Source organism: Erinaceus europaeus, chromosome 13, assembly GCF_950295315.1.
Source record: "Erinaceus europaeus chromosome 13, mEriEur2.1, whole genome shotgun sequence".
NCBI lineage: Eukaryota > Metazoa > Chordata > Mammalia > Eulipotyphla > Erinaceidae > Erinaceus > Erinaceus europaeus.
Genome location: NC_080174.1, coordinates 26,456,195 through 26,480,346, shown reverse-complemented (window position 1 = coordinate 26,480,346; position 24,152 = coordinate 26,456,195). Strand labels below are relative to the sequence as shown.

The 24,152-nt window shown below is 36.4% G+C and overlaps 2 protein-coding genes across 9 annotated transcripts in view; one reads left to right on the top strand and one right to left on the bottom strand.

Moving 5' to 3' along the window:
- Positions 1-15,933, top strand: part of SNAP91 (synaptosome associated protein 91) — a 151,523-nt gene extending 135,590 nt beyond the window's left edge. For all 8 annotated transcript variants that reach the window (XM_060205448.1, XM_060205445.1, XM_060205451.1 and 5 more), the window contains 4 exons: positions 8,055-8,138; positions 8,755-8,859; positions 12,717-12,819; positions 14,518-15,933. In XM_060205448.1, the coding sequence (XP_060061431.1) occupies positions 8,055-8,138; positions 8,755-8,859; positions 12,717-12,809 (282 nt within the window). In that variant the 3' untranslated portion in view covers positions 12,810-12,819; positions 14,518-15,933. The remainder of the gene's footprint in view (positions 1-8,054; positions 8,139-8,754; positions 8,860-12,716; positions 12,820-14,517) is intronic.
- A 6,447-nt stretch (positions 15,934-22,380) lies between these two features.
- PRSS35 (serine protease 35) overlaps positions 22,381-24,152 on the bottom strand; it is a 4,486-nt gene continuing 2,714 nt past the window's right edge. The window contains exon 2 of the mRNA XM_007526145.3: positions 22,381-23,939. Within this exon, the coding sequence (XP_007526207.1) occupies positions 22,676-23,911 (1,236 nt within the window). The 5' untranslated portion in view covers positions 23,912-23,939 and the 3' untranslated portion in view covers positions 22,381-22,675. The remainder of the gene's footprint in view (positions 23,940-24,152) is intronic.

Below are 24,152 nucleotides of genomic sequence, written 5' to 3'. Positions count from 1 at the left end.
ATTTGTAGTGCAGCACTTAGCCTCACCAATAACCCTGGAGGGAAAAAAAAAAAGAGAGAGAGAGAGAGAGAGAACTTCATTTCAGTTCTTACAGGGTTACTTCATAGAATGCTACACATCTCTTTTAAATGGACCTATACATAGCCAGGATGACTATATAATTTCTTGTACAAACCAAGTTCATCTGAGAGTGAAAAGGTGCGTGATTGTTACCCTGAGACTCTTACTTCTGTCTCATGGCCCATATTCTAAGACTCTTAAGAGGGTATCACTCTGGGTGTTGGAGGCTGTATTCTATTCAGAGATAATAAAAAAAAAAACATTTGAGAGAGACAAACAGTCTCTTGCTGGTGTAGAACAAGATTCATTAAATATAGGTAAAATTCTTGAAGAAAAGGAGCTCCTTTAAAACTGTTTGTATACATCTACTAACATTCTATTAACATTGTCTCACAATTTTATATTACAGTTATGAAATTAAAAAAATTAACTTCTTAGTTCTTTTTTATGCAAAATTAGCAACAATTAGCTATTCTGAGGAAGATATGCTTTAATTTTCTTATCAATAGGATAAGGCATTTCATTTTTTCTCTAATAGTGTTTTTTCAGAACAATCACTGTGATAGTAGATGAAAGTGAATGGGGAAAAAAGGAGGTGAGAATACAGAAGACTGAAGATAAGCTGTAGTTTTTTTTTTCCCATTTAGTTTTTTTTTTTTTTTTAATGGAGCTAGTTCACCCAATAGTTGTACTAGGACCTGGGTTTGAACCCCAGCACTAATGATAACACCATGCACAACAGCAGGGAAATTCCATGAACAGTAGAGTGGCGCTGTGATATCTTTCTCTCTCTTTCTCCTTCCATATCTCTGTATCTGATTTAAGAATGCGTGGAGTCACGCTGACATTAAGAACAGAAAAAAAAAAAGAGAAAGAGAGCCCACAGCTAAAAATCATTGTGAATCAAGCCTCCAAGATAGTGGTTGCCCAAGTTTCTCTGTGGGGAAAATGATTAGATAATAAGACCTTTAAAAAATAGTATTAAGTTAGTGGTCAGAGATAGCCCACCCAGTATAGTGCCTTATGCAGGAGGCCCTAAGTTTGAGCCCCAGCCCACATAGTAGCATCATGGACTGCATTAAAAGAGCTGTCTGGATGGGTTGCTGTGGTCTCTCCTCTCTTCTCCTGTCTCCCCTTCCAACTGCCCCCTAAAATAAAAGGTAAAGATGGCTCAGGATTCGTTCCCTGATGCCACATTAAAAAATAATAAATTAAAAACCCCAAACATAGTGCTATGTCAGAGACCCTGTTTGGCCATCACCCTCCTGAGACCAAGAGTTTAATGAAAAAAAAAAGGTTAAGAATTTATCAGATGATTTATAGTTTGCTTCTTTGGATCAACAAGACTGCTCCTTATCTGATTGGCAAGCAGCATCATGAAATTGAGATTAATACTTTTTAACTCTGGACTCCTTGTTTTTGGTTATGAAGCAGAAAATTTGTAATTGTTAATAATTAAAACTCCAGAAAATTAAGTACAGTAGGTAGGCTCTAGAATCATATTAAGTATCTACATGGGGCCATGGAAAAAGAACTTAGAACATCAGAAATAGTTTACTAGAAAAGTAGAGTTACATTTAGTTTATTTTTTGTTTATTTTGCTTAACCTTTCAGGCAATAGTAAATATAAAGACTTTTATATGCAGTAGTACTTTATCTTAATATTAACTCTCATTACCTAGATAACTTTGTTATAATTACTCCATTTATTGTAAAAAGCCTTCTTCCATAACAAAGCTCTGGTTTTGCTTTTATTTAAGAAAGGTCCTCTTCCTTTCCAAGACCATTTCCCATCCCAGTTCTCTCATAAAACTTCTCTTCTATTTTCCCATGACTTAAAATAGATTTGAGCTTCTTTTTCTAAGACGATTCCAGAAAAAATCTTAAGAGCAGAAACTCGTACTTTAGAAGCAGCAGAGGCTTCTTTCCAAATTTCCTTGATAATCTGTAGGTCTTGGCTTTTGAGTAGGAGATAAAGGGGACTGAGATGGTGAGGGTAAGGGCCCTTTGGCTGTCTTTTGAAGTTCTAATAGATAAGAACTCAGATTACTTTCCCCAGATTTTTTTTCTCATTTCTCTTGATTAATGTTGAAAGTGCCACTATATAAAAAAAAAAAAAGTGCAACTATAAAACTTTTCAGATCACAGAACCCAAATGAGACCTCAAAAACTAATAGGACGTGAATATTTGAAGTATGTCTGCTGGCAGGAGTCCATCATGGCCATCTATTGCCTTGTGTAACTAGGATTACTTATTCCAGTTTTCAAGTCCACGGTAGACCCATTAAATACCCACTCAAGCAAACCAGAAAGATACTTGCATTCCAAAACTATGTGCATTTTTGCAGAAGGCCATAGAATCCACAATTCTTTCACAGAAATAGCCAATTTTATTATGCCTATAGATAAAACATTAAATTGCATATTAAAACAGATAACAGTCTTAAAACCCTAAGACAAATAATATTGAGGAGGAAATTATTAAGAATTTGCCATCTGAGCAAAGTGACAAATAACCCCTCTTTAAAGTATTTCCTTCATTTATTTGGTCAGATATTTCTGCAACTTTATTTTATTTTGACAACTAATCAAAACATATTTTCATTTAGAACTTTAAATGCTAATGCTACAAAATCAGGCCTGGTAAATAGCCTGGAAAAGATAAGGAAAGAACAAGTCTGAAACATAATATTAGTATTTGAATTGCAGAGGAAGAAACATCACAGTTCTGCAGTATGAAATTTACTTCATTTTTCTGACTTAATATTTGTTTGGATGTGTCATATTTTTCCATCCACGTAACAACTGGAAGACATAGATAACTCTATTTTGACCTTTATTCAGTCATTTATAGTGTATTTATAATGTTGTAAACCATCATCATTTTACCCAAATATCTCCGTCCCCTCCAAAAGAAACTTCCTCTCTCACTGCCCACTGGCAATTATTATTTGCTCTGTTTCTGTGGGTTTGCCTGTTAGAGATATTTCATATAAGTATAATCATATGATAGCCTTTTGTGCCTGGCTTAGTGTTCCCAAAATTCATCTGTGTTGTGTCATGTATTATTCATTTTTTAACTTTTTTTTACTTTTTTAAAAAATATTTTATTGGGGATTACTTATTTACAGTACAGTTGTTGACACAAGGGTACAGTTTCTCATCTCCCTGTAAGAGGGTCGTTGGCAAAGCACTTACACTCACAGATGAGGTCCTTTTCCACCATGCTGTACCAGGACCTCAGTGCCCACTCCAACTCTGCCTTCTCCTTCTTCCCCAGTCTTTTGCTTTAGTGCAGTACATCACACCCAGTTCAGAATTGCAGTTTTCAAATGTCTATTGATACTGTGCCATTTTACATTCTCACCAGCAATACTGAGGTTTCAATGATAGCTGTTTTTCCAACTTTAGTATCCCTTTTTTAATTGAAGATAGGTTGGCATGTAGAATTATTGTTTTGGTTGTAATTTTGAGATGCATTTCCCTAATGGCTACGGATGGTGAGAATTTTTCTAATCACTCTACATGGGATGTAGGAGTATAGATCTAGATCTCCACAAGATGAGTGTCAGATATTAAGCATATTTTTACATTTTTTTTGATACTTCCTTTTTTTTAATATTTATTTATTCCCTTTTGTTGCCCTAGTTGTTTTATTGTTGTAGTTATTATTGTTGTCGTCGTTGTTGGATAGGACAGAGAGAGGAGGGGAAGACAGAGAGAGGGAGAGAAAGATAGACACCTACAGACCTGCTTCACCACCTGTGAAGCGATGCCCCTGTAGGTGGGGAACCAGGGGCTTGAACCAGGATCCTTAACCGGTCCTTGCGCTTTGCGCCATGTGCACTTAACCCGCTGCGCTACTGCCTGACTCCCTGATATTTCCTTTTTATTTTTTGAAATTTGTACTCACACTTTCTTCCCATTTTATAATTGTACCTATTAAGTATTTTACTGTACCTAGTTAGTAATTCTTTAAATATTCTGAATACTGTCAATAGATTCTTATATATGATCTGTAAATGTTCTATTTTGTGAGGGCTTTTCATTTTGTTTTGTTTTCATTTTCTTAATAGTGCCCTTTGATGCACAACCACTTTTTTTTCAGATATTTTAAACTTTCAATTAAGAAAATGAAAATTTATGTGTCAGAGAAGCTTGTAGTCCATATGGGCAAAGATGGATGACCCATGTGGAAGCTGCTGCTCATTTTTATTCACTTCTTTTTTATAATGATTTAATATTGATTTACAAAATTGTAAGATAACAGGGATATAATTCCACACTGTTCGTGCCAACAGAGTTCTGTGTCCCCATTCCCTCCACTGGAAACTGCAGTAGTTCTCCCAAAGATATGGTGTGACTATTATATATCCTTTTTAAAATTTTATTGGTGATTTAATATTGATTTACAAAATTACATTTCCACACCATTCCCACCACCACACTTCTGAATTCCCAATCCTTCCATTGCAAGCCACCGCAGTCCTCCCAAGCTTGAAGACAAGGGTCAGCTATCATCTCTACAACTGTCTGTCTAGATTTGTGCATAGTTGCCCCCTTATTCTTCCAAGTCCAGTCTTATCTTCCCCTTCAAGCCACTTAAGACCCTGTTACTACATCCAAATGTCCGTCCCTTTTTCCTCCTTTCTCTCCTGTTCCTGATGGAGCTGGAGTTCAGAGCCCTCTTATCCTCTTCCTCCTATCACTTCTCCCCTACTGAGAGTATGGATCAGAATTATTTGGGGGGTGCAGAAGGTAGGAGTTCTAGCTTTTGTAATTGCTTCACCACTGAGCTTGGGCATTGGCAAGTCAATCTATACCCCTAGCCTGTGTTCTATCTTTCTCTAGTGGGATAGAGCTCTTGCAAGGTGAGGTTTCAGGGCACATTGATGAGGTTGTATGCCCAGAGAACTCAGGATGGAATCATGGTAGCCTCTGCAACTTGGTATGTGGACGATGGCAGGACATAAAGTACATGCCCTTTTTTCTATGGTCCTGTCTTCTCTTCCTTTTTTTTTTTTTTTCATGTATTATAATTTTAATAAGGAACTAAAAGGTTTCTTCTCTTCTTTTCTAAATTACACCTACACCGATTACTACTTCCTAGTCTTCTTCCTTTTTTTCCTCTTCTCTCTTAGGGTCCTGATGCAATTGGGGTTCACAGCCCTCTAGTCTTCCCCCAACAACACTCCCCCTCTGGGAGTATGGGCCAGATTTCTTTATGGGGTACAGAATGTGCAAGACATTTTGTATTTTATCAACTCCACCAATGTTGTCTTTATGTTTCTGCTTTTGGTATCATATTTAAGAGGTCAGTGTATAATCCAAAGATTTACACTTAGTTTATTTTTGAGTTGTATAGTTTCACTTACTTTGACAGAATAAATAATAAATAAGTCTTTGGCATATTTATACTGTTCATACTTTTAGGAAACTTAAAGTTAACCAAAAATATTCCTGATTCTGAGATGTTCCTTAGAAGTTTTTTAATGACAAACTCAGTGTTTGTATTAAACACATGTTAGATGTTCTGTTTCTTCTTGAGTCAGTTGTAGCTGTCTTTATTTTTCTAGGAATTTGATAATTTTATCTTGGTATCTTGTTTTGGCATGTAATTTCTCAAAAATATTTCTTTAAAATCGTTTCACTTCTGAAAGATGTTAGTAATATCCTCCATTCCTCTCCTGGTTTTAGTCCTTGAAGTTTCTCTCCTTTTTATAGATTTGTTTACTTATTTATTTATAGAAGAGAGAGAACACAAAAGAATCAGAGTATCACCTGGCACATTTGATACTGGGGCTCAAACTCAAAACCTCATGCTTAAGAGTCTGATACCTTATCCTCTGAATCATCTACCAGGCTACATTACTTTAACTTCTCAGAGGGGTATGTACAGGGTGGAGCAGGAAAGGAAAGAGAACACTGCTCCACATAAAAGGAATGTACTATCCACTGAACCATATCTTTCATGCTCTTTCTTCCTTATTTAGTTCATCTACCTAGACATTTGTTAATTTAGTGAACCAAATAAGACAATTTTTCATAGAACAATTTTTTATTTACTTCTTCTTTTACCTATTTTTTATTTTATTTATTTCAACTCTAATATTTATTATTTCCTTCTTCAGATTACTTTGAATTCAGTTTGTGGTTTTTGTTTTTTTGTTTTTTCGAGTACCTTTCTAGTTTTTTAAAGATTTTTTTTTTTTTATTATTTGTCAGATATAGATAAAGAGAAATTGAGAGGGGAAGGGGGATAGAGAAAAAGAGAGAAGAGAGACACTTAAAATACTGCTTCACTGCTCACAAAGCCTTCCCTTGCAGGTAGGAACTGGGTACTTGGACCCAGTTCCTTGAGCATAGTAATATTTTTGCTCAACCGGGTGCATCACCTCCTGACCCCTGGAAATCAACTACTATCCCCTCCTCCAAATTAGTTATTGCTATTCTGTGTAGCTGTTGTTTTCTTTGATCATTCATTTAGTAGCATTCCTAACTAATTCAGTAAAGTCGGCATTCTTTACCCTGTATGACCACTGATGTCTTTATTCCTTTAGTTGAGAGTTGAGCTAATGGTTAGATAGATCGCCTATAAACTCCTGGAAACAAACATATCAGTATTTGTGCTGGAGTATGTTTTCATACAGTTTGTAGTTCTGCCTTAGGGACAATTTGCTGCTTGCTTGGAGCCTTAGGTCAGCCAGTGGCCTTATCAAGCCTTTCCTGAGCATGAACAAAGCCATGGGCATGTGCATAGCCTTCTAATTTCCAGGAGTGTGTCTTGAGCTTCTCAAAACTAATTCCTCAAAGCATTTTATTCTCCAATCTTTCTTCCAAGCTCTTTGTTTAGTCTATGTTTTTCCTTGAATGGTATCCACTGCCTCAGATAGAAACAACCAAAACAGTTGTCCATAAATAATTTTCCACAGATGTCTACAAGCAGCCACCTTAACACTAGGTGTATTCTCGGCTGAGGTAGACAAGTCCTTTGAGCTAATCATTCAGGGGACCACACAACTAAAGAAATAATTCACTATATTCTGTTCCCTCTGGTACTACTACTGGGAGAATGAGCTAAAGAACAGTGGATGGAACTAGGGATGTTGAAATGCTAGAAAGTTCACTATATGAAGACTGATTTTCTCAAATAATTGCTTTCCAGCTTTCTGCAAGCTTTTACTTTCCAAAATTCCAAATGAATTAATTCTGATAGGTTTTGTCTATTTTTCCTTTTGCTTACATACACTGGGGAAGGGGGCTGTTGAGTTTCTTTTGCTAACATTAATAAATTATTCTCTTCATTTTTTTTAATTGAGAATTTGCTCTACTGGTTAGTTTAAACAGAAGCAACTGCATCACATTTAATTTCAAACACAAAGAAAATATTAGGGAGCTTTGCTGAATGACTGAAAACAGGCCTCTCTACCCAAAATGGATTACATGTACTATATTTATTGCATGCAATGTTGTAAATACTTTCTAAAACTTAGAATTAATTTTGGTCGTTTTGGAAATGTGCAAAAGTCAAAAGGAAACAACACTGAATAGTATGATCATGAGAGAAATGGAAACCAGTCATTGACTATGTAAATGACAGTGTATTCCTCAAATGTGTAAAGGTCTTGTGTTGTGAGAGTGGAACGATGAGAGAAGATAAATGGAGAGAAGTTTAGCTCATTTTCAGTAAGGGTAGATATAAAGAAATATGGAGGAAATCCAGTACCAGGGATGATCTAGAAGCTAGTGATTACAGAGAGCTCCTCAATGGCAAATAAGTCAGTGGGCTTGTTTATGTCATTTTTAAAAAGACTAGTCTTAAAAAAAAAAAAAAAAAAACTAAAATTTGAGATTTATTCACATTCCCACACATACTTAAGATGCAAAAAATTTTTTATTTCTTATGCTATTAAAAACATCATGTTTATTCTTGTGTTGTGTGTGTTCATTTGTTTGTCTGTCTTCTGGGCTTTGTTTTGGTGATCTTTTGGTAGCAAGGAGCTGTACCTCCAACTAGTTCAGTTCCTCCTGTTGCTGGGGCCTCTTCTGTTGGACAACCTGGAGCAGGGTTTGGAATGGTGAGTAATAACCTGTGCTAAACATTATAGTTGACATTTCTAAGGTTTTGGCTAAACTATAAATTAATAAATTCTTCTGTGTGATACACTTCTTCCCCCAAGGTGCTGTAAAGTAAAACTTTAAAGTTTTGTGTTTTCACATGGAAGTACTGTGCAGAAGGGAATTTTCACAGCAGTATAGTGGCCCTATGGTGTCTCTTTCTCTCTGCTCTATTTTTCTCTCCCTCTCTCTCTGTCTCTCTCTCACTCAATCTCTCTCTCTCTCTCTCATACACACACACACAAACACATCTCTGGATAAAAATAAGAGGAGAAAAAAAACCTGTCTGTCTGGAGCAGTGAAATCTGTAGTCACAAGGCCCCAGTATAATCATGGGGGGAGGGGAGAAGGAGATTAGGGGAAAGAGACAAATAGCGGGAAAGTAAGGATGTCATGTGGCCAGCCTTCCGCTGTGTCTTCATGTGCCAGGCTCACAACACATATGGTTCAAAATCACAAATTATATCTTCTCATGGATCCAGAGTCCTCCAAAATTATCACAAGTATGTTAAAGGCATTAATGTCTGCACAGTGCCATAGTGGACTCCTTTCCTGTTGTCATCCACTCTTTCTCAGCCTCCTGCAGGGACAGGCATGCCCATGATGCCTCAGCAGCCAGTCATGTTCACACAGCCCATGATGAGGCCACCATTTGGAGCAGCAGCTGGACCCGGCACGCAGGTCAGCCTTTAAACTGTCCAAGAGATAACAAATTTTAATTTGCAAATGTGAAACTGTCTGGAGGGGCCAGCCAGATGGTAGCATACCTGTTTGAGCACACGTTACAATGTACGAATACCAGGGTTCAAGCCTCTAGTCCGCACCTGCTGGGGAGGAAGTTTCACTCGTGGTGGAGCAGTGCTGCAGGTGTCTCTCTATCTCTCTTTACTATCTCCCAACTGCCTCTCAATTTCTCTCTCTCCCTAAAAAATTAATCAGCCTTTTTTTTTAATGTGAAACTGCCATGTGGTAAACTGCTTAGAAAGGAACACTATTCCATTGTATCCTCATTTCTGTTGCTTCAAAAAGAAAGGAAACAGAAAAAGAAAGATTAGCAGTTAGTGTGAGGTTGGCAGGGAAAAAAATGACAGAAATTATTATCCTAAGATCCATTCATTATTTGTCTGTTTAATTCAGGAAGATTCCTGAGAACAACCAGGCATTTAACAATTAAGGCATTTTATTTCAGATAAAGGAGTTATCCTGAGCCATAATTTTATTATACATTCTCAGAGTTGGCCAAACTCAAGATTTGAGACATAGTCATCCAGACTGCCAAGACATTTGACGCTAACTACAATGAGTCTGCCAGAGTCCAGCGTCTGGAAAAGCAGTCCCCACAGGGCTGCCCTCATTTCAGACTCTCACCACAAGTTTGGGTGTCCCAAAGGTCAGCGTCACTGCAAATGAGCGGCTCCAATATGAAGTCCCTGTGTTCAGTCTCAGATTCCATGAGTCCCTAAAACAACTCACAGAACTCAGGAAAGCTCTGAATTTACCATTGGTTTTATTATCATGAGAGGATTCAAATTAAACCTAGCCGAAAGAAGAGATACATAGGGCAAAATCCAGGCATAAAAGTGCTTTGTTCTCAGGAATGCCTTGCCCACCTGGCATCCATGTGTGACAGTAGACATGCAGTAATGCCCACCCAGGAAGCTCACCTAAGCTTTAGCACAGAATTTTTTTATTCTGGCTTCATTATCTAGAGATGAGGACTGAATTATCACCTACATAGATGAACTCAATATTGAGCCCCTCTAAGCACCTGTTTGACCTTTCTGGTATGGTCAGCCCTGTGCCTGAGTCAACTTGTTGGCATAAACTGCCAGGTATGGTTCTAGGAATCCAGCTGGATTAACCCAATTCTAATCACTTGTGAAATTCCAAGTGTAGAAAGTGACTTAGCTAGAGGATTTCTGAATAGGCAAATATCTTCTTAGGTGCGGTTAAATTTCTTATTCCACAGTGTACTTCACACTTTCTTGGTTCATCTTGTGAATCATCTGAACAGAGTGGAGACACATGCAGAGCTAGAGAATTTCACAAGGAGAAACTGATTTGGATGGAGCCAGACACCAAGTTATGATTGTATTAGCACCATGTTAAGACCAAACCAAATAATGCAAATATATTTTAACAATGTCAGTACATGAGTTCACATCTACAGTATTTAACATACCATATGAGTATTTAAATCATCTGATTCATAGAACTCCTACTGTGACCTTCTGAGTGTTTTTTATTTATTTTTTTAATGAGAGAGAGAGAGAGAGAGAGAGATCACAGCATTGCCCAGATCTGGCTTATGGTGCTACTGGGGATTTAACCTGAGACCTCAGAGCCTCAGGCATGAGTCTTTTGCTTAACTATTATGCTATCTCCCTAATCCCTGAGTATCTTTTTATTCCTTTTGCTTCCATGAATCTTTAAGTCCATCCTCTACCTATTCCCAGAATTCACATAGTTTAATTTTTTTGTAGTGGGGAGATGGCTTTGTGGTAGAGTACAGAACTTACAGACAGTAACAATCCTGAGTGTGATCTCTGATAGCATATGTGCCAGAGTGGTGTTCTGGTATTTCCTATCTCTCTCTCTCTCTCTCTTTCTCTCTCTCTAGTGAATACATAGATAAATCTTTTTAAAAAGATATTGCTTTAAAGAGGTGAGGCAGTGATGACTTTGGTAAAGCAGACATGTTACAATGCACCAGGACCCAGGTCCAAGCCTCTGATCCCCATCTACAGGGCAAAAGGTTCACAAATGGTGACACAGTATGGCAGGTGTGTCTCTTTTCTCTCTATCTCTATCTCCACCTCTTCTCTCAATTTCTCTGTCTCTGTCCAATAAATAAATAAAATATTTAAAAATAAATAAAAATTAAAGAACTACAATTAGATTTAAGAAGTATTTTTTATTTTAAAGGATTTAAAGTGTTTAAATTTTTAAAACTGGAAACTTGTCTGATAGATACTAAAGTTAGTCATTTGTAGACATGAAACAAATCTAAAAATCCTTACTTTTGAAGTTCTGTTTACTGGGCCAATATAAACAGACATCACTTTCACAGTTCCAGATGTCTGATATTTCCAACATGTTAAGAGTATAGAAGACCCCGTGGGGGTCAGGCAGTGGCCCAGCTTAGTGCATACGTTACCTTGCACTAAGAACCAGGTTCAAGCTCCCAGTCCTCACCTGCAGCAGGAAGCTTCACAAGTGGTAACGCAGTGCTACAGATATCTCTCTCTCTCTCTCTCTCCTCTCTCTCATCTCCTCATTTCTTCTCAATTTCTCTCTGCCCTATCAAAATTTAAAAAGTAAATAAATATAGGAAATTAAACTGAAAGGATAATTGCCAACTATCATGCTATGTATACCATGACCTTTCTTTCATAGCCTTTTACTATTAACATTCCTGCAGAATCCTGCTATTGAAAATATTTTTATCAACACAATAAATAAATTTTAGGTATTAAACAGAAACAAGGTAAGTACATGTGTTACTTTTGTTGCAAGTTCAGTATGATTCTTTTTTGTAATATTTAATAATTAGCCTTTTCTGCAAACTGAGTAGACAGTATTAAAATTCAGTGGCATTTGTAAATAAGAAACTATTTGTTAATCTGAAACAGTCCCTCAAAGCTTGACTGGTTTCAGCTAAGTGGTAGCACACACGCTATCATGTACAAGGACCCAAATTCGAGCCCCTACTCCCCACCTGCAGTGAGGAGGCTTCATAAGTGATGAAGCATGTCTGTAGATGTCTGTCTCTCTGTCTTTCTCTCTCTCAGTATTGTCTCAGTACCTCCCCTCTCAGTACTCTCTCTGTCCTGTCAAATGAAAAAAATAATAAAACCTTGACTGGGTTTCACTTAATATACTTTGTATGGAATTGTTATCATAAAGTACAATCACTTTTAAGTAATCTACATGGTTTTCTGCAAACTGTTTCCTTTCAACTTTTCCTTCAAACTCATACTTGCTTGCTATTAAAATTCCTTTACTATTGTAGTGATTCTTTCTTCTTCTAGCGTTTGCCCTTCTTCCGTAGCCAGTCAACAGCGTCAGGTTGAGCCTGATGTAAGGTTTCGAGACCTCCTTTGAATCTGGAAAGGTGGCAGTCGTTGACTATGTGGGCCATAGTCTGTCTGTAGCTGCAGGGGCAGTGATTCTAATAACTCAGAGTAAAAATGCTATGTATAAAGAATTTTTTGCTTTATTATATATTCTTATCACCTTTGTGCGACTTAGTTTTCAAATATCTTCCCTAACTCATATCCATATTGCTCTACCAGAGTCCCAAATTTTACTTTGGCTAAATATGTTGTTAGAATTTCAAGGAACTTGTGTACTTTGCCACCTAGAACCAAGCTAGCCCTGTGGCTAAGTAGAACAAAGTAGAGTTTGTAAACCTTGAGCTATCTAATCCTCTCTATGTTTGTTTTCTTTGGTATGTGCTCTGTCTAATGCTTATCTATCCCTGTTTGCTTTCTACTTCTGCTATCTTGGGCTTACTCTCCACCCCCCCCCCCCATTAGCTTTCTCCAAGTCCTACACCTGCCACTCAGAGTCCCAAGAAACCTCCAGCAAAGGACCCATTAGCGGATCTTAACATCAAGGATTTCTTGTAAACAATTTAAGGTATATAAAATTGGGCTTTTCCTGTGGGTTTGTAATAGTGGCCAATATAATGCTTAACTATATCAGATATGCTATTTGTATTTCTGCACTTTGAGTACATATATAATAATTTGAATGTGTACACTTTTAAAACTAATAAATTAGGGCTGTCTTTATCAAGTTTCTTATTTCTTGTTTATTTTATAAGACTTTGAGGGTGGGAAAACCTCTAAATTGTTCTCATACTGGAAGGCACAAAGATTATATTTATAAAGTCAAAATCTCAAAGATTATACTGAAAAAAATTGTCCATTCTACCTGGTAAATTAGAACACTACCAACTTATATCATTATCTAGGAATATACTTGGTTACGTAATCATATATTTATTTATCCTGATTTAGCCTCATAGAATAAAACTTACATTGTTACTCTGCATTTATTCATTCAAGTAGAATTTTAATTTTCTAACACTCTAATTTTAAATTTCAAATATGCTGTTAAAGGATTGATAATGCAGTTATGGAAAGGAGATGATAGAGTGGAAAAGTTATTGTTCCTGTAGTTCTAAACCCAAGGAGTAGGTTCTGAACAAATTCACTCAGTGAATGTGAATAAACAGTAACAGTGCTATTTTTTGTTTTCATTTTACTCTGTAGCTTTCACATGCACTTGCCAGTAACTAAATCCTTTGATCAAACTAGGAACTTGTCCTTGGCTTAAGTAAAAGACTTGCCAAAGGAACATTAGAAGAACAGTAAAAGTGTCAAAGATTAGAGGCCATTTTCCAGTATTATTTTTATTATATATAATATATATACTATATATATATATATATATGTATGTATATTCCTCTAAAGCCCATTAAGATTTCTGTGGGTTATGACTTGTTTTCATACACAAGATTAAAATCTCTCGTTTTAAGGCTTTGATATCACATAATTTCTCTTTGTGCCCAACATTCCTGTTCCTCTTTGGGTTGAACTGAACTAATGTAGATATAACTAAGACAACAAATATTTCTTAACAATGTGTCCCTATGGCAAACATTTATCCTCTCATTCAATAAATACAAGTCCTGTCATGCCAAAATTTGATAAGTATCACCTAACAAGAGATATTTAAGACAGTCCCTAACCTCAGATTCACAATCAAGAGGAAGACAGAGACAATTTTTCAGTTACCCAGATGGCCATGCCTTAACACAACCCAGGAAAAGCTTCTGGGCAGTCGGAAATGGTGGTAAATGGTAAAACATGGATTAGCCACAGAGAAAACTGGTGATAGTTTAAGGAAAGTCATTGAATCACCAAGGCTATTTCCCTTTGTCTTTTGTTACTTGTTCAATTAATTGGTGACTCATTGAAGAGCATAACTGAAAATTTTAAAAAAAGGCAATGCAAATGACTATGCTTTTGTTTTACTATCCTTTTCTTAATATCACCTGTTACTGATTAGCATGGAACATCATACTACCATGATTTTGAATGTCCAAATTTCAAAATTTTGCTAGTCTAGTCTTTATCTAAAATGAAGTTTTACATTGGAAACTTTCAAGTATTTTTCTGGTATTTAAGTAATTAAGCTGATTTTAAATAGCATACAGAGTTTGTTGATGTAAGTTTATTCATATAGAAAAATTTTTGTAGTCTGTAAAATTGCAAGGGAGGTTATATATTTGAGTGGTGTTTTCTAATTCAAATTTTTTTATCTCTACAGCTGCAATTTTTGTGACTGAATAGAAAATAATAATAATAATGAGTTTGGAGACTTCAACTAAGATTGATGCTCAGAGTTGCAAAGTGAGCCACCAGTACCAAACCCAATGCTTACTCATAACTTCTCTTCCAAAACGTGTAGCACAGCTGTGAAAGTGAACATTAGGATTGTGTACTACCTTAGCTGTTATCCCTACTCTCAAAATTGTAGTGTATTTGGGTTATTTGTGTGTTGTACGATGTAAACAATGAATGGATGTTTCTGATGCCTTTTGTGCTTTTCTGGGCCTCGCCCGTGAACGGATGATGCAGCTGTGGTGTGGTGAGCCACTGGGAAAGATGTGTCTGTGTTTTTGAGGGTTTCAATGTATATATAACTTTTGGACAAATCTAAACTCTCCCCCTAAATTCTCTTTTCTTCTGTATTTCTCTTATGAACATAGTGTGATAATATCAGATAGTGAGGAAAACACTCTTAAATATACAAAACTTTTTTCTGTGTGGAGTACATTTTTCAAATCACAGGAACTTCAACTGTTGTGAGAAACGTTTATTTTTGTGGCATTGTATATGTTAAAATATTTTATTTTAAAAAATATATAAAGGGTAATGTCCATAATAAATATTTCTCCTTGAAGCTACCTTATCAAGAATGAAAAAAATAAATCATATGGGAAGAATTTCCTATTTGAGAACTGCTATATTAAAAATGTATATTTTAATTACATTTGACAGATTTTGCATCTAAATTGACCTGTTTATTCATTCTTGATTAAATGCACTGAAAAGTCAAGGGTCTATTTCTATCAAGTTCATGAACATGCAATTTAAAATGTGCTGCTCAAGTGATTATGAAGGCACCCTAAGGTATATCTGTCACCTAAAGATTACTGAAAATATTATTTTATTGTGGGTTTTATGTACATCTGTTAATTCAGTATTTCTTTGTGTGTTTTGTAGGCTAGTGTTCTCCATCTCTCACTTGAGCTCAGAGTAGGTTTTGTTGTACCATTGTGATTAGAATTTAAACTGATTCAGAGAACTGTATCCTGTACATACTGTATTCTTTCATTTTGATTTGTTGTCATACTGTCTGTGCTGATGGCTTGGCTTAAGATTTTGATGCATAAATGAGGTCACTCTTGATCAGTGTTTCTAGTGGCTTGGCAGTTCTTTGTAAAAGCATATTGGGTTGGAAAGGTGTTTGCTTATTTTTCAAATTATTTAATAGATGTATGGTACCATTTAAAAGTGGTTGTATCTGAATTTAATGTGGGGATAACATACACTGTAATGGGGGAAAATACCTAAAACCAATTTCAAAATGGCTTTTCTTTGTATTTCAGTTTAAAATCCCAGTGCATGTATGCCCTCTGAGATGCAATAAACACCTTGAACAAAGATAATACAAATATAACCCTTCTCTCTTTGATTGTGTGTAGGGGTAAAAGTCTATTTCAAGTTCTGCACATCTAGTATTTTAAATCATTGTGTATGAGAGATACTGTCAGGGCCAACCTCATTTTCTTTATTTTACAATAAATTGAAAACAAGAAAACAAAAAGCACAATTATTCAACTGACATTAAACTTGGGGCTTCATGGCTGCTGCCACATAAACCAAAATTCCATATTTCAAACAAAAGAAAATGATAACTTTCTCTTAAAATATGTAATTAAATTGTGTTTAAGATAGAAGCACAGAGAGAGAGAGAATGAGAATCAAGGCACAAGCATCAAAGCTTCTTTTAGGACGGTGGGGTCTGGGTTCAAATGTGGATTCCACACATGACAAAGCAATGCACTATCCCAGTGAGCTATTCTGCTGACCTGTAATTAAATTCTTGTAGTTATTTTGTGAGAATTTTTCATAGAATTTGAAGAATAATATGACTGTAGGTCATACTTTACTCAGACATGATACTTATACACAAAATCAGTGGTTTAGCCAATTCTCATAAAACTGAATAACTGTATGCCTATAACTAGAATTTAATATCAAAACTAGTCTAATCGCCAATAGAAACATTTTTCAAATGTAGAAGTATATTTTTATTTCTAAAATTTTTCTCTCCTTTAGCTACATAGCATGAGTCTCTTGAGAACTAGCTTTCAGAATCAAGTATCTGATCAAGTAATATGATTTTTATAGATTTAATTTTTGGAACTTGTATTTTGAACTTTTCAGGCATAGTGTAATAAAAATGTGTTTTAGATTGTAAGTATTTCTAAATTTAATTTGACATTTATATAGAATATGAATTTTGTATTGAATAGTCCATGTGGTGATGTAAATTACTAATAGATGAAGTTACTTTGATTTCTTTTATTATTATTTCTTTTTGTTGGAACAGGGGACAAAATAATTATCATGCAAAAGAGAGCATAATGATTGTATCTGATGTTCCAAGGTCTCAAGTTCAATTCCCAGCACCACCATAAGCCTTGGAACTCTGGTCTTTTGTTTGTTTGTTTGTTTGTTTTATTTTCATTTTATTTACTCAGTTTTTGGATAGATACAGAGAAAAACTGAGAAGGGGGGAGGTAGAGAGGAAGAGAGAAAGAGAGACACCTACAGCCCTGCTTCACTGCTTGTGAAACTTCTCCCTGCAGGTGGGGACCAGCAGCTTAAACCACAGTTCCACCTAGCCTCAGTGCTCTTTTTTTTTCATTAAAATAAATTTCAATAATTTTTTTTTCATTAAAGTCAGGCCCTAGAACTTGTCTTGGTGAGACTCTTGATGTCCCTGTAGTAAAACTGTTTTACTACAGTAAACTGTTTTTAGAGATATGGTCTTTTGTGTACTCAGATAAAACAAAAAAAATATCGCTAGGTGATTTTAAACAGGGGTTCAATTTACCCATGATATTCCTTCCACATTTTGAGCAAGACTTTTAGGCTCAATTCTGTCCAAACTAGGTCTTTGTGTGCTTGCACTCATATGCACATACTTGTTACACTCTGTATGACCATGCCACTAGTGCAAAGAGACACAGAACACTTCATTGGCCAACAGGGACCCCCACACACACACACCCAAGAAATTGCCTCAGTAAACCTATCAGTGCAGTTAAATTCCTCTTGTCTTTCGTCATCCTCCCCTACGCTTCTCATATCTCTCACCAGTCTTTATGAAACTGCCTGCAATTATCAGTGAAGGTGGCATCTGCTCTGATCAAAACATCTCCTCCTTAACAATAAACACTTAATAATAAACAAAAGATTAGTAATAGTCCCAAAATGTGGAATCTCAACAGTACACTACTTAACTACTTTGTTTCAGCTAACCTAAAACTGAGACATCTAGTTAGTAGTCATAAAAAAGGTCAGCCATGTGGCATTTATAATATTCGTGTTTCCTCTCCCAAAAGGCCAAGCTTCAATTTTGAGCTGGTGTGTCCACAGAAGAGAGATGCCAGTGACTGCCCAGGACACCCCTTAGGGAGCCACATCAGTCACACACCAGCCTACATGGAGTGGTACAGCTGCCTATTTGCTGAGTGCAACAGTGGTACTATTTCTCCCAGGCCACAAAGAAAGCCCTTTAGAAAGTTTCAAGTGCAATGGCAGAATACTAAATTCAATCCTGTCTCCAAAAGAATGTGCTTTTATTTTTTGGCACTTACTTGATAAAGTGGTACTTTTGTTTGGCAGCATAAAGGTCATCCTGGTTTTAAAAATAAATAGCACTTCTGTAAGGGTGGCAGAGAATTTTTTAAGATAGAATTTTTCTCTTAGAAGAAAATAAACTAAAACAAAGATTATATATAAGGGGGGTTGTGGTAGGGATACACAGAATCGAGGGAGGGGAGGGGATACGGAGTTCTGGTGGTGGAAATTGTGTGTAATTGTATACCTCTTATCCTATGGTCTTGTCAGTGTTTCTATTTTATAAGAAAGAAAGAAGAATGGAAGAAAAAGGAAAAAGAGAGAAAGAAAGAGAAACTAGAGTTGTCTGACAATGGATCTATTTCAAATAGTTTTAAGAAAGAAACGTGTATTTCTGCCCAGGTTTTTGTACTGTGTAGCTAGTACATTATTTTCATATCCTGAGATTTATGTTATTTTCTGATTTGACCTTTAGGTCAGCATCAATGGTTTAAATTCTACATTAATAGAGCATGGCAGTGGCACACCCAGTTGAGCACACATGTTACAATGCACGAGGACCAGAGTTCAAGTCCATGGTACCGGCCTGTAGGGGGAAGCTTCGCAAATAGTGTAGTACTGCAGATGTTTCTTTCCTCTCTATTGCCCCATTCTCCTCGATTTTTTTTTCCATCTCACTCCAGTAAATACATAAAAACAAAAATCTAAGTTAAGTAAAAAGGACAAAATTTTAACTAGTTAATGTCAATGGAAAGATTGGTAAGAGAAGAGTGTTTAGATGAGAAAGAGCTTCTATTGCCTTCAAGAGCCTTGACTCTTAAGGATTACTCTTAAAGAAGCCCATTAATTGCTTCTGAATTACTTATAAAGCTGAGAAAAGATAAGGTACTTCCAGAGCAGTTCTTAGAAAAGCACTGTGTTGTTAACTAAACCCCAGCAAGCTGAAGGTTTGTTAATAACATGGGAAGGGGGGTGTCATTATGGCAACTTGAGTTGCATCGTTGCATCGCCCCAATCCTCTCAACACACCTGTACCAACACACTGATCTGGAGAAATGAAGATTCTAGTCTTGAGGCCAGGCGGTGGTGCACCTCGTTAAGTGCACACATTACAGTGCACAAGGACCCTGGTTTAAGCCCCTGGTCCCCACCTGCAGGGGGGAAAGCTTCACAAGTGGCGGAAGCAGGGCTACAGGTGTCTCTTTCTCCCTATCACCCCCACTCCACTCGATTTCACTCTGTCTCTATCAAGTAATAAATTAAAAAATAATATAAAAAAGAAGATTCTAGTCTTTAAGTATATTAGGTAATTTTTTTAAATTTTTAACATTTTATTTGTGGCATAGAAACAAAATTCAATAGGAAAACGGGAAGATAGGGAGAGGAAGAGGGAGTCCTGCAGCACTGTTCACCACTCATGAGAGTCCACTCACACACAAAGTTAGCGACCAGGAGCTTGAAAACCCGGGTTTTGTGCTTTACAACGTGTGCTCTGTCAGATGCACCACAACCCAGCCCTCCAGGTAATTTTTATTTCTGTTACTTGATCATGCTAAAGACAACTACAAACATAATTGGTAAACATTTACTTTATACAGAACAGTTTACTGTAGAGATTGTTAGAACTGTTTTGAACCACATCCTAAATTGCTTCTGTTCACCACAGTTGCTTTGCTGAGTATATGCATAACTTGGATACAGTCTTATGACTAATTCTAAAATTATAATATACACATTACCATTTAGAATAAGCACTTTTAATGGTTAAGGATCTAGAATTTAGGAAGATACTTGCATCTCTGTTTTTTTTTTCCTTTTTTTATGTTAGTACTAGAATTTCATTTGACTACAAAAACAAGTCAGTTCTGTAGAACACTGACATTTCTTTCTTATTGAAGAATTTCATATCATGCAGTGCATTCCCAAACTCATACTGAACATAAGTAAATTTTACATTGTATTGATTACATTGATTGTTCAGTCACAAGGTAAACATACACTTGGGGGTTGGGTGGTAGCGCAGTGGGTTAAGCACACGTGGCGCAAAGCGCAAGAACAGACATAAGGATCCCAGTTCAAGCCCCCAGCTCCCCACCTGCAGGGGAGTCGCTTCACAGGCAGTGAAACAGGTCTGCAGGTGTCTATCTTTCTCTCCCCCCTATGTCTTCCCTTCCTCTCTCCATTTCTCTCTGTCCTGTCCAACAACGAACGACATCAACAACAATAATAACCACAACAAGGCTACAACAACAAGGGTAACAAAAGGGGAAAAAATGGAGCAGTAGATTTATGGTGCAAGCACTGATCCCCAGCAATAACCCTGGAGGTAATAATAATAATAATAAATTTAAAAAGAAATAAACATACATTGGTATATTTTCATAGGTCAGTATGGTTTGCATAGCTACTTTAAACTTTTTTTTTCTAGAGCACTGCTCAGCTCTGGTTTATGGTGGTGTGGGGGATTGAATCTGAGGGGGGTTTGATTTCAACCGCTGAATAATTTCTCCAGCAGTAAGTTAATATAGGCCTTTGCATACACTCAACATGTGTGTAGGTATATTTAGTTGAGTGAATTTAAACTAGTTTTTTTTTTTATTTCCAGTCAAGTCATCACAACAGAAAAAGTATATGAAGTATAATATTCTGATGTAATGCTTTTTAATAGCCCTAGATCATATTAGATTCATGTTCACTTGGGAGAGAAAGAATAAGACAAATAACCTTTGCAAATAAAATAAGCTAAATTTTATGTATTTGAAAAGTATTGTACAATGATTTTAAGGAAACTGTGTAAGTTTAGAATATAACTCTACACACCAAATTTGGCACTAAGCACCCTAAGTTACCTCAAATTTAGTTAAAGTCCAGCAGTTGTTTTCTAAAAATCTAAGGTAAAGTTGTATATATGTCAATTATATAAATTTACAGAATTCACCTTGAAACATTTTTAGTTACCATGGTCATACAAATATTTTCCCCAAAAAAAGATGTGAGCAAAACTTTGAGTCAATTGCCCTATTCAAATACTAGTCAGACACATGCTTAAATTAAAATCACTTTAAATGACATAATTTAATACTCTCTAAAATTCTGTATATAAACATACGTAGAGATAAAGAGCTGTAGTTGTTTCATTTTTAATTTTTATTGAGTGGTTTTTTTAACTTAGTCACATTACAAGAGAATGCACATTTATATTTGATTTCTGCTCTTTTGGACATGATGTCACTCACAAAATCACTTTTAATTATAATCTAATCAAATATTCTTTGGCATTTGAATTAGGGGTGTAACTTTCCAGTCTTGAAAAAAATAATTAAAAAATAAGCTTGAACTTTGGCAGAATTAGTGACTGGCATGTGTCACAACAACAAAAAAAAAGCCCTAAGGAAGAGTAGGCCGGCGTCTATAACTCATGATGATCATGGAATTTGATTGTAAATCACTAAAACCACTTAAACTTAATGATCTAAGGTAACTCCATTTGCAGCCATTCAGCAAATAATCTGTTCATTCCAAGAAATATGTTTTGGGGGCCTATACTAAAGGACTAGCCTTGGTCCCTAATGAAAATATCAAAACCTTCTTCTTAGAATTGTGTTTATAAACTATATTCATTTTAAAGGAAGGACATATACAAACTGATTAATCAGAAAACTCATCAAAATAATTTACCTATGGCCCCCAAACTGAAACTTGTCAAGAGGAAGTAAGGCTTTAAAAAAAAAAAGTCTATAGAACTCAATGAACTGAAAAATATAGCACTTCATATGTAGGAAGATGTGTTGTAATAATATGATGTGGCTCTCAGTGATCACTACAGCTGTTCAGCTGTCTCCCATCTGCATACACCAAAAGTCAGGTTTTGATTATTAAATAAAAACTCAAGGTTAAAAGACTCTCCACTTTCCTATTTTTAAAACTACCTTTATTTCATAGTACCAAACTTTGCTCCCATTTTAGAATAATACACTTCAATCGATATCTTAAGTAGTAAGATAGCTAATCGTTTTGTTCATAAGGCTTGATATTACTTCTAATATCTTAAGCACTAAAATGTCTTATATTCAACAGAAAGCTAAATGGTCCACCAGTACACACTGTGGTGCAATCGCCTCTGATTCTCAGTCTTTGTATCTTCTACTTAAACATGTTATTTCACATTTAATGTTCAGCTGGTACCTTACTGGATTTGTCTTAGAGTCAGAACCTGAGAATAAATTCTGTAAGAAATTGCATATTATTTATAGTACCAGTTTGACAAGAGTATTTTATTTTTCAGAAGATAATTTTTTCCACAAATCAGAGTAATGTAACAAAAGAATGTATAATTGGCTTTGAAGTACCTATCTATTCATACTTTAATATCTGTGCCTAGACATTCCTTAAATGAATGAAAAATCTAATTTTGAGAAATAAAATTCATTAAAATATTGAAGTGCTATTGATAAGACTCAAATCCAGGTATAATCTATGAAGTTATTCTACTGTAATAGAACAGGTGTTCTCTGAAAAATATATAATCCATGGCCTCACTTGAGGATTAATTAGCCATAAGTACAATCGGCATCATTTCCATGAATCCAGAGGCAAATCTGGGCATACTTGAGGGGGGTGATGCGTACTGCCACGTTGTAATCCTTTTGAACACCTTGGACATCTACCCACTGGTGGCCGGAGTAGACTGCAATAATTTTGCGCTTCCAGTTCTTTTTGCCTGGCTCTTTCAGACGCAGATAGATCCCGGAGCCAGTAGAGCCAGACTCAGCATCACAATATTGATAAAGGAAGTCACTGGATTCCTCTGACACACTACAAAACCGGTACACTAACTGATCCGCCCTGTCATGATCAAATCCAGAGAAGTGGATCATGCCTCCAGGCAGTTTCTTGATGGTTGGACTAATTCCTAGTTCCATGTATTTCTTTTTGTGAGGACGTTTCAGCTCTAGAAGAGCATAGTCATAGTCCAAGGCAGCATCCCCCTTCCCTCCTCTGGCCCAGCCTTTGGGAATGTGCATATTCTTAACCCTGGTCCACTGGAAGGAAGGTTTCCCTTCAGTGACCTTTTGGCCTTGACTAGATTCCTTTCTTCTTCCTGTCTTGACCCTCTTCTTCAGGTTTTCTTTATTGCCCTTTCTTTGGTCACCACCAATGGCTTCTCTCCTGCTCTTTGAACCCTTCCGTCTTTTGCCACCACCTTTGTTTCTCATCTTTAACAACCCCACCCTCAACTTTTTACTACCCTTGATATAGTCCTTTCCATCGTGGACACAGTGGGCAGCCGTTAGGACATGGCTGGGGGAGATGAGAACGCCACTACAGCCTGTAGAGAGCTTCACAGCGGTGTTGAAAGGGAAGTTGGTTAGGAATCTCTTGTCCAAGATGCTAAATCTGCTGTCTGTGCCATACACCTGCCTCTTCCTCCTACTAGATGCTCCTTTTGTGGTGATATTCTGAGTGGGCTCAAGGACCAGACCTTTCACTTTCACCCTGGTCAAGGTTCTAGTGCCATTCTCAAAGACAGTCTCATAGGAAACAGAATTTTCCAATTCAGAAAGGCTGGGAGCTGGGAGTTCCTTCTGGCATTCAATGCCACACACTCTGCTTAACATTATCTTCCTATCAGCTTCAAATGTTGGGCTGGTGAGGTGGAAAGTCTTTTCACTGACAATCTGGGGTATTTTTCTCAAATGCCACATGAAATCCTCTTCTGTTTTAGATCCATCAGTGAGGATCCACCCGAGTGTGAAAAATATCAGCCAGAGTAGCATATTTTCCATTTTGTTCTTCTGTTTTGTTCTTAGAGCACTGGAACAGAAAAAGAAATATTGTAAGGTGTTCCTTTCAAACATAATATTTGTCCTTTTTTTAAAGACTGAGGTTTTATAACTTACCCAGTAGCTGTCCTTACTTTTACTTTTCCTAGACTTTCTGAGGTTAAATACCCTGTTAGGAAGGCTTCAGACAGACTTCCAAAGTCAGTAAACCATTTCTCACCCAACTTTCTTCCCATCACCATTA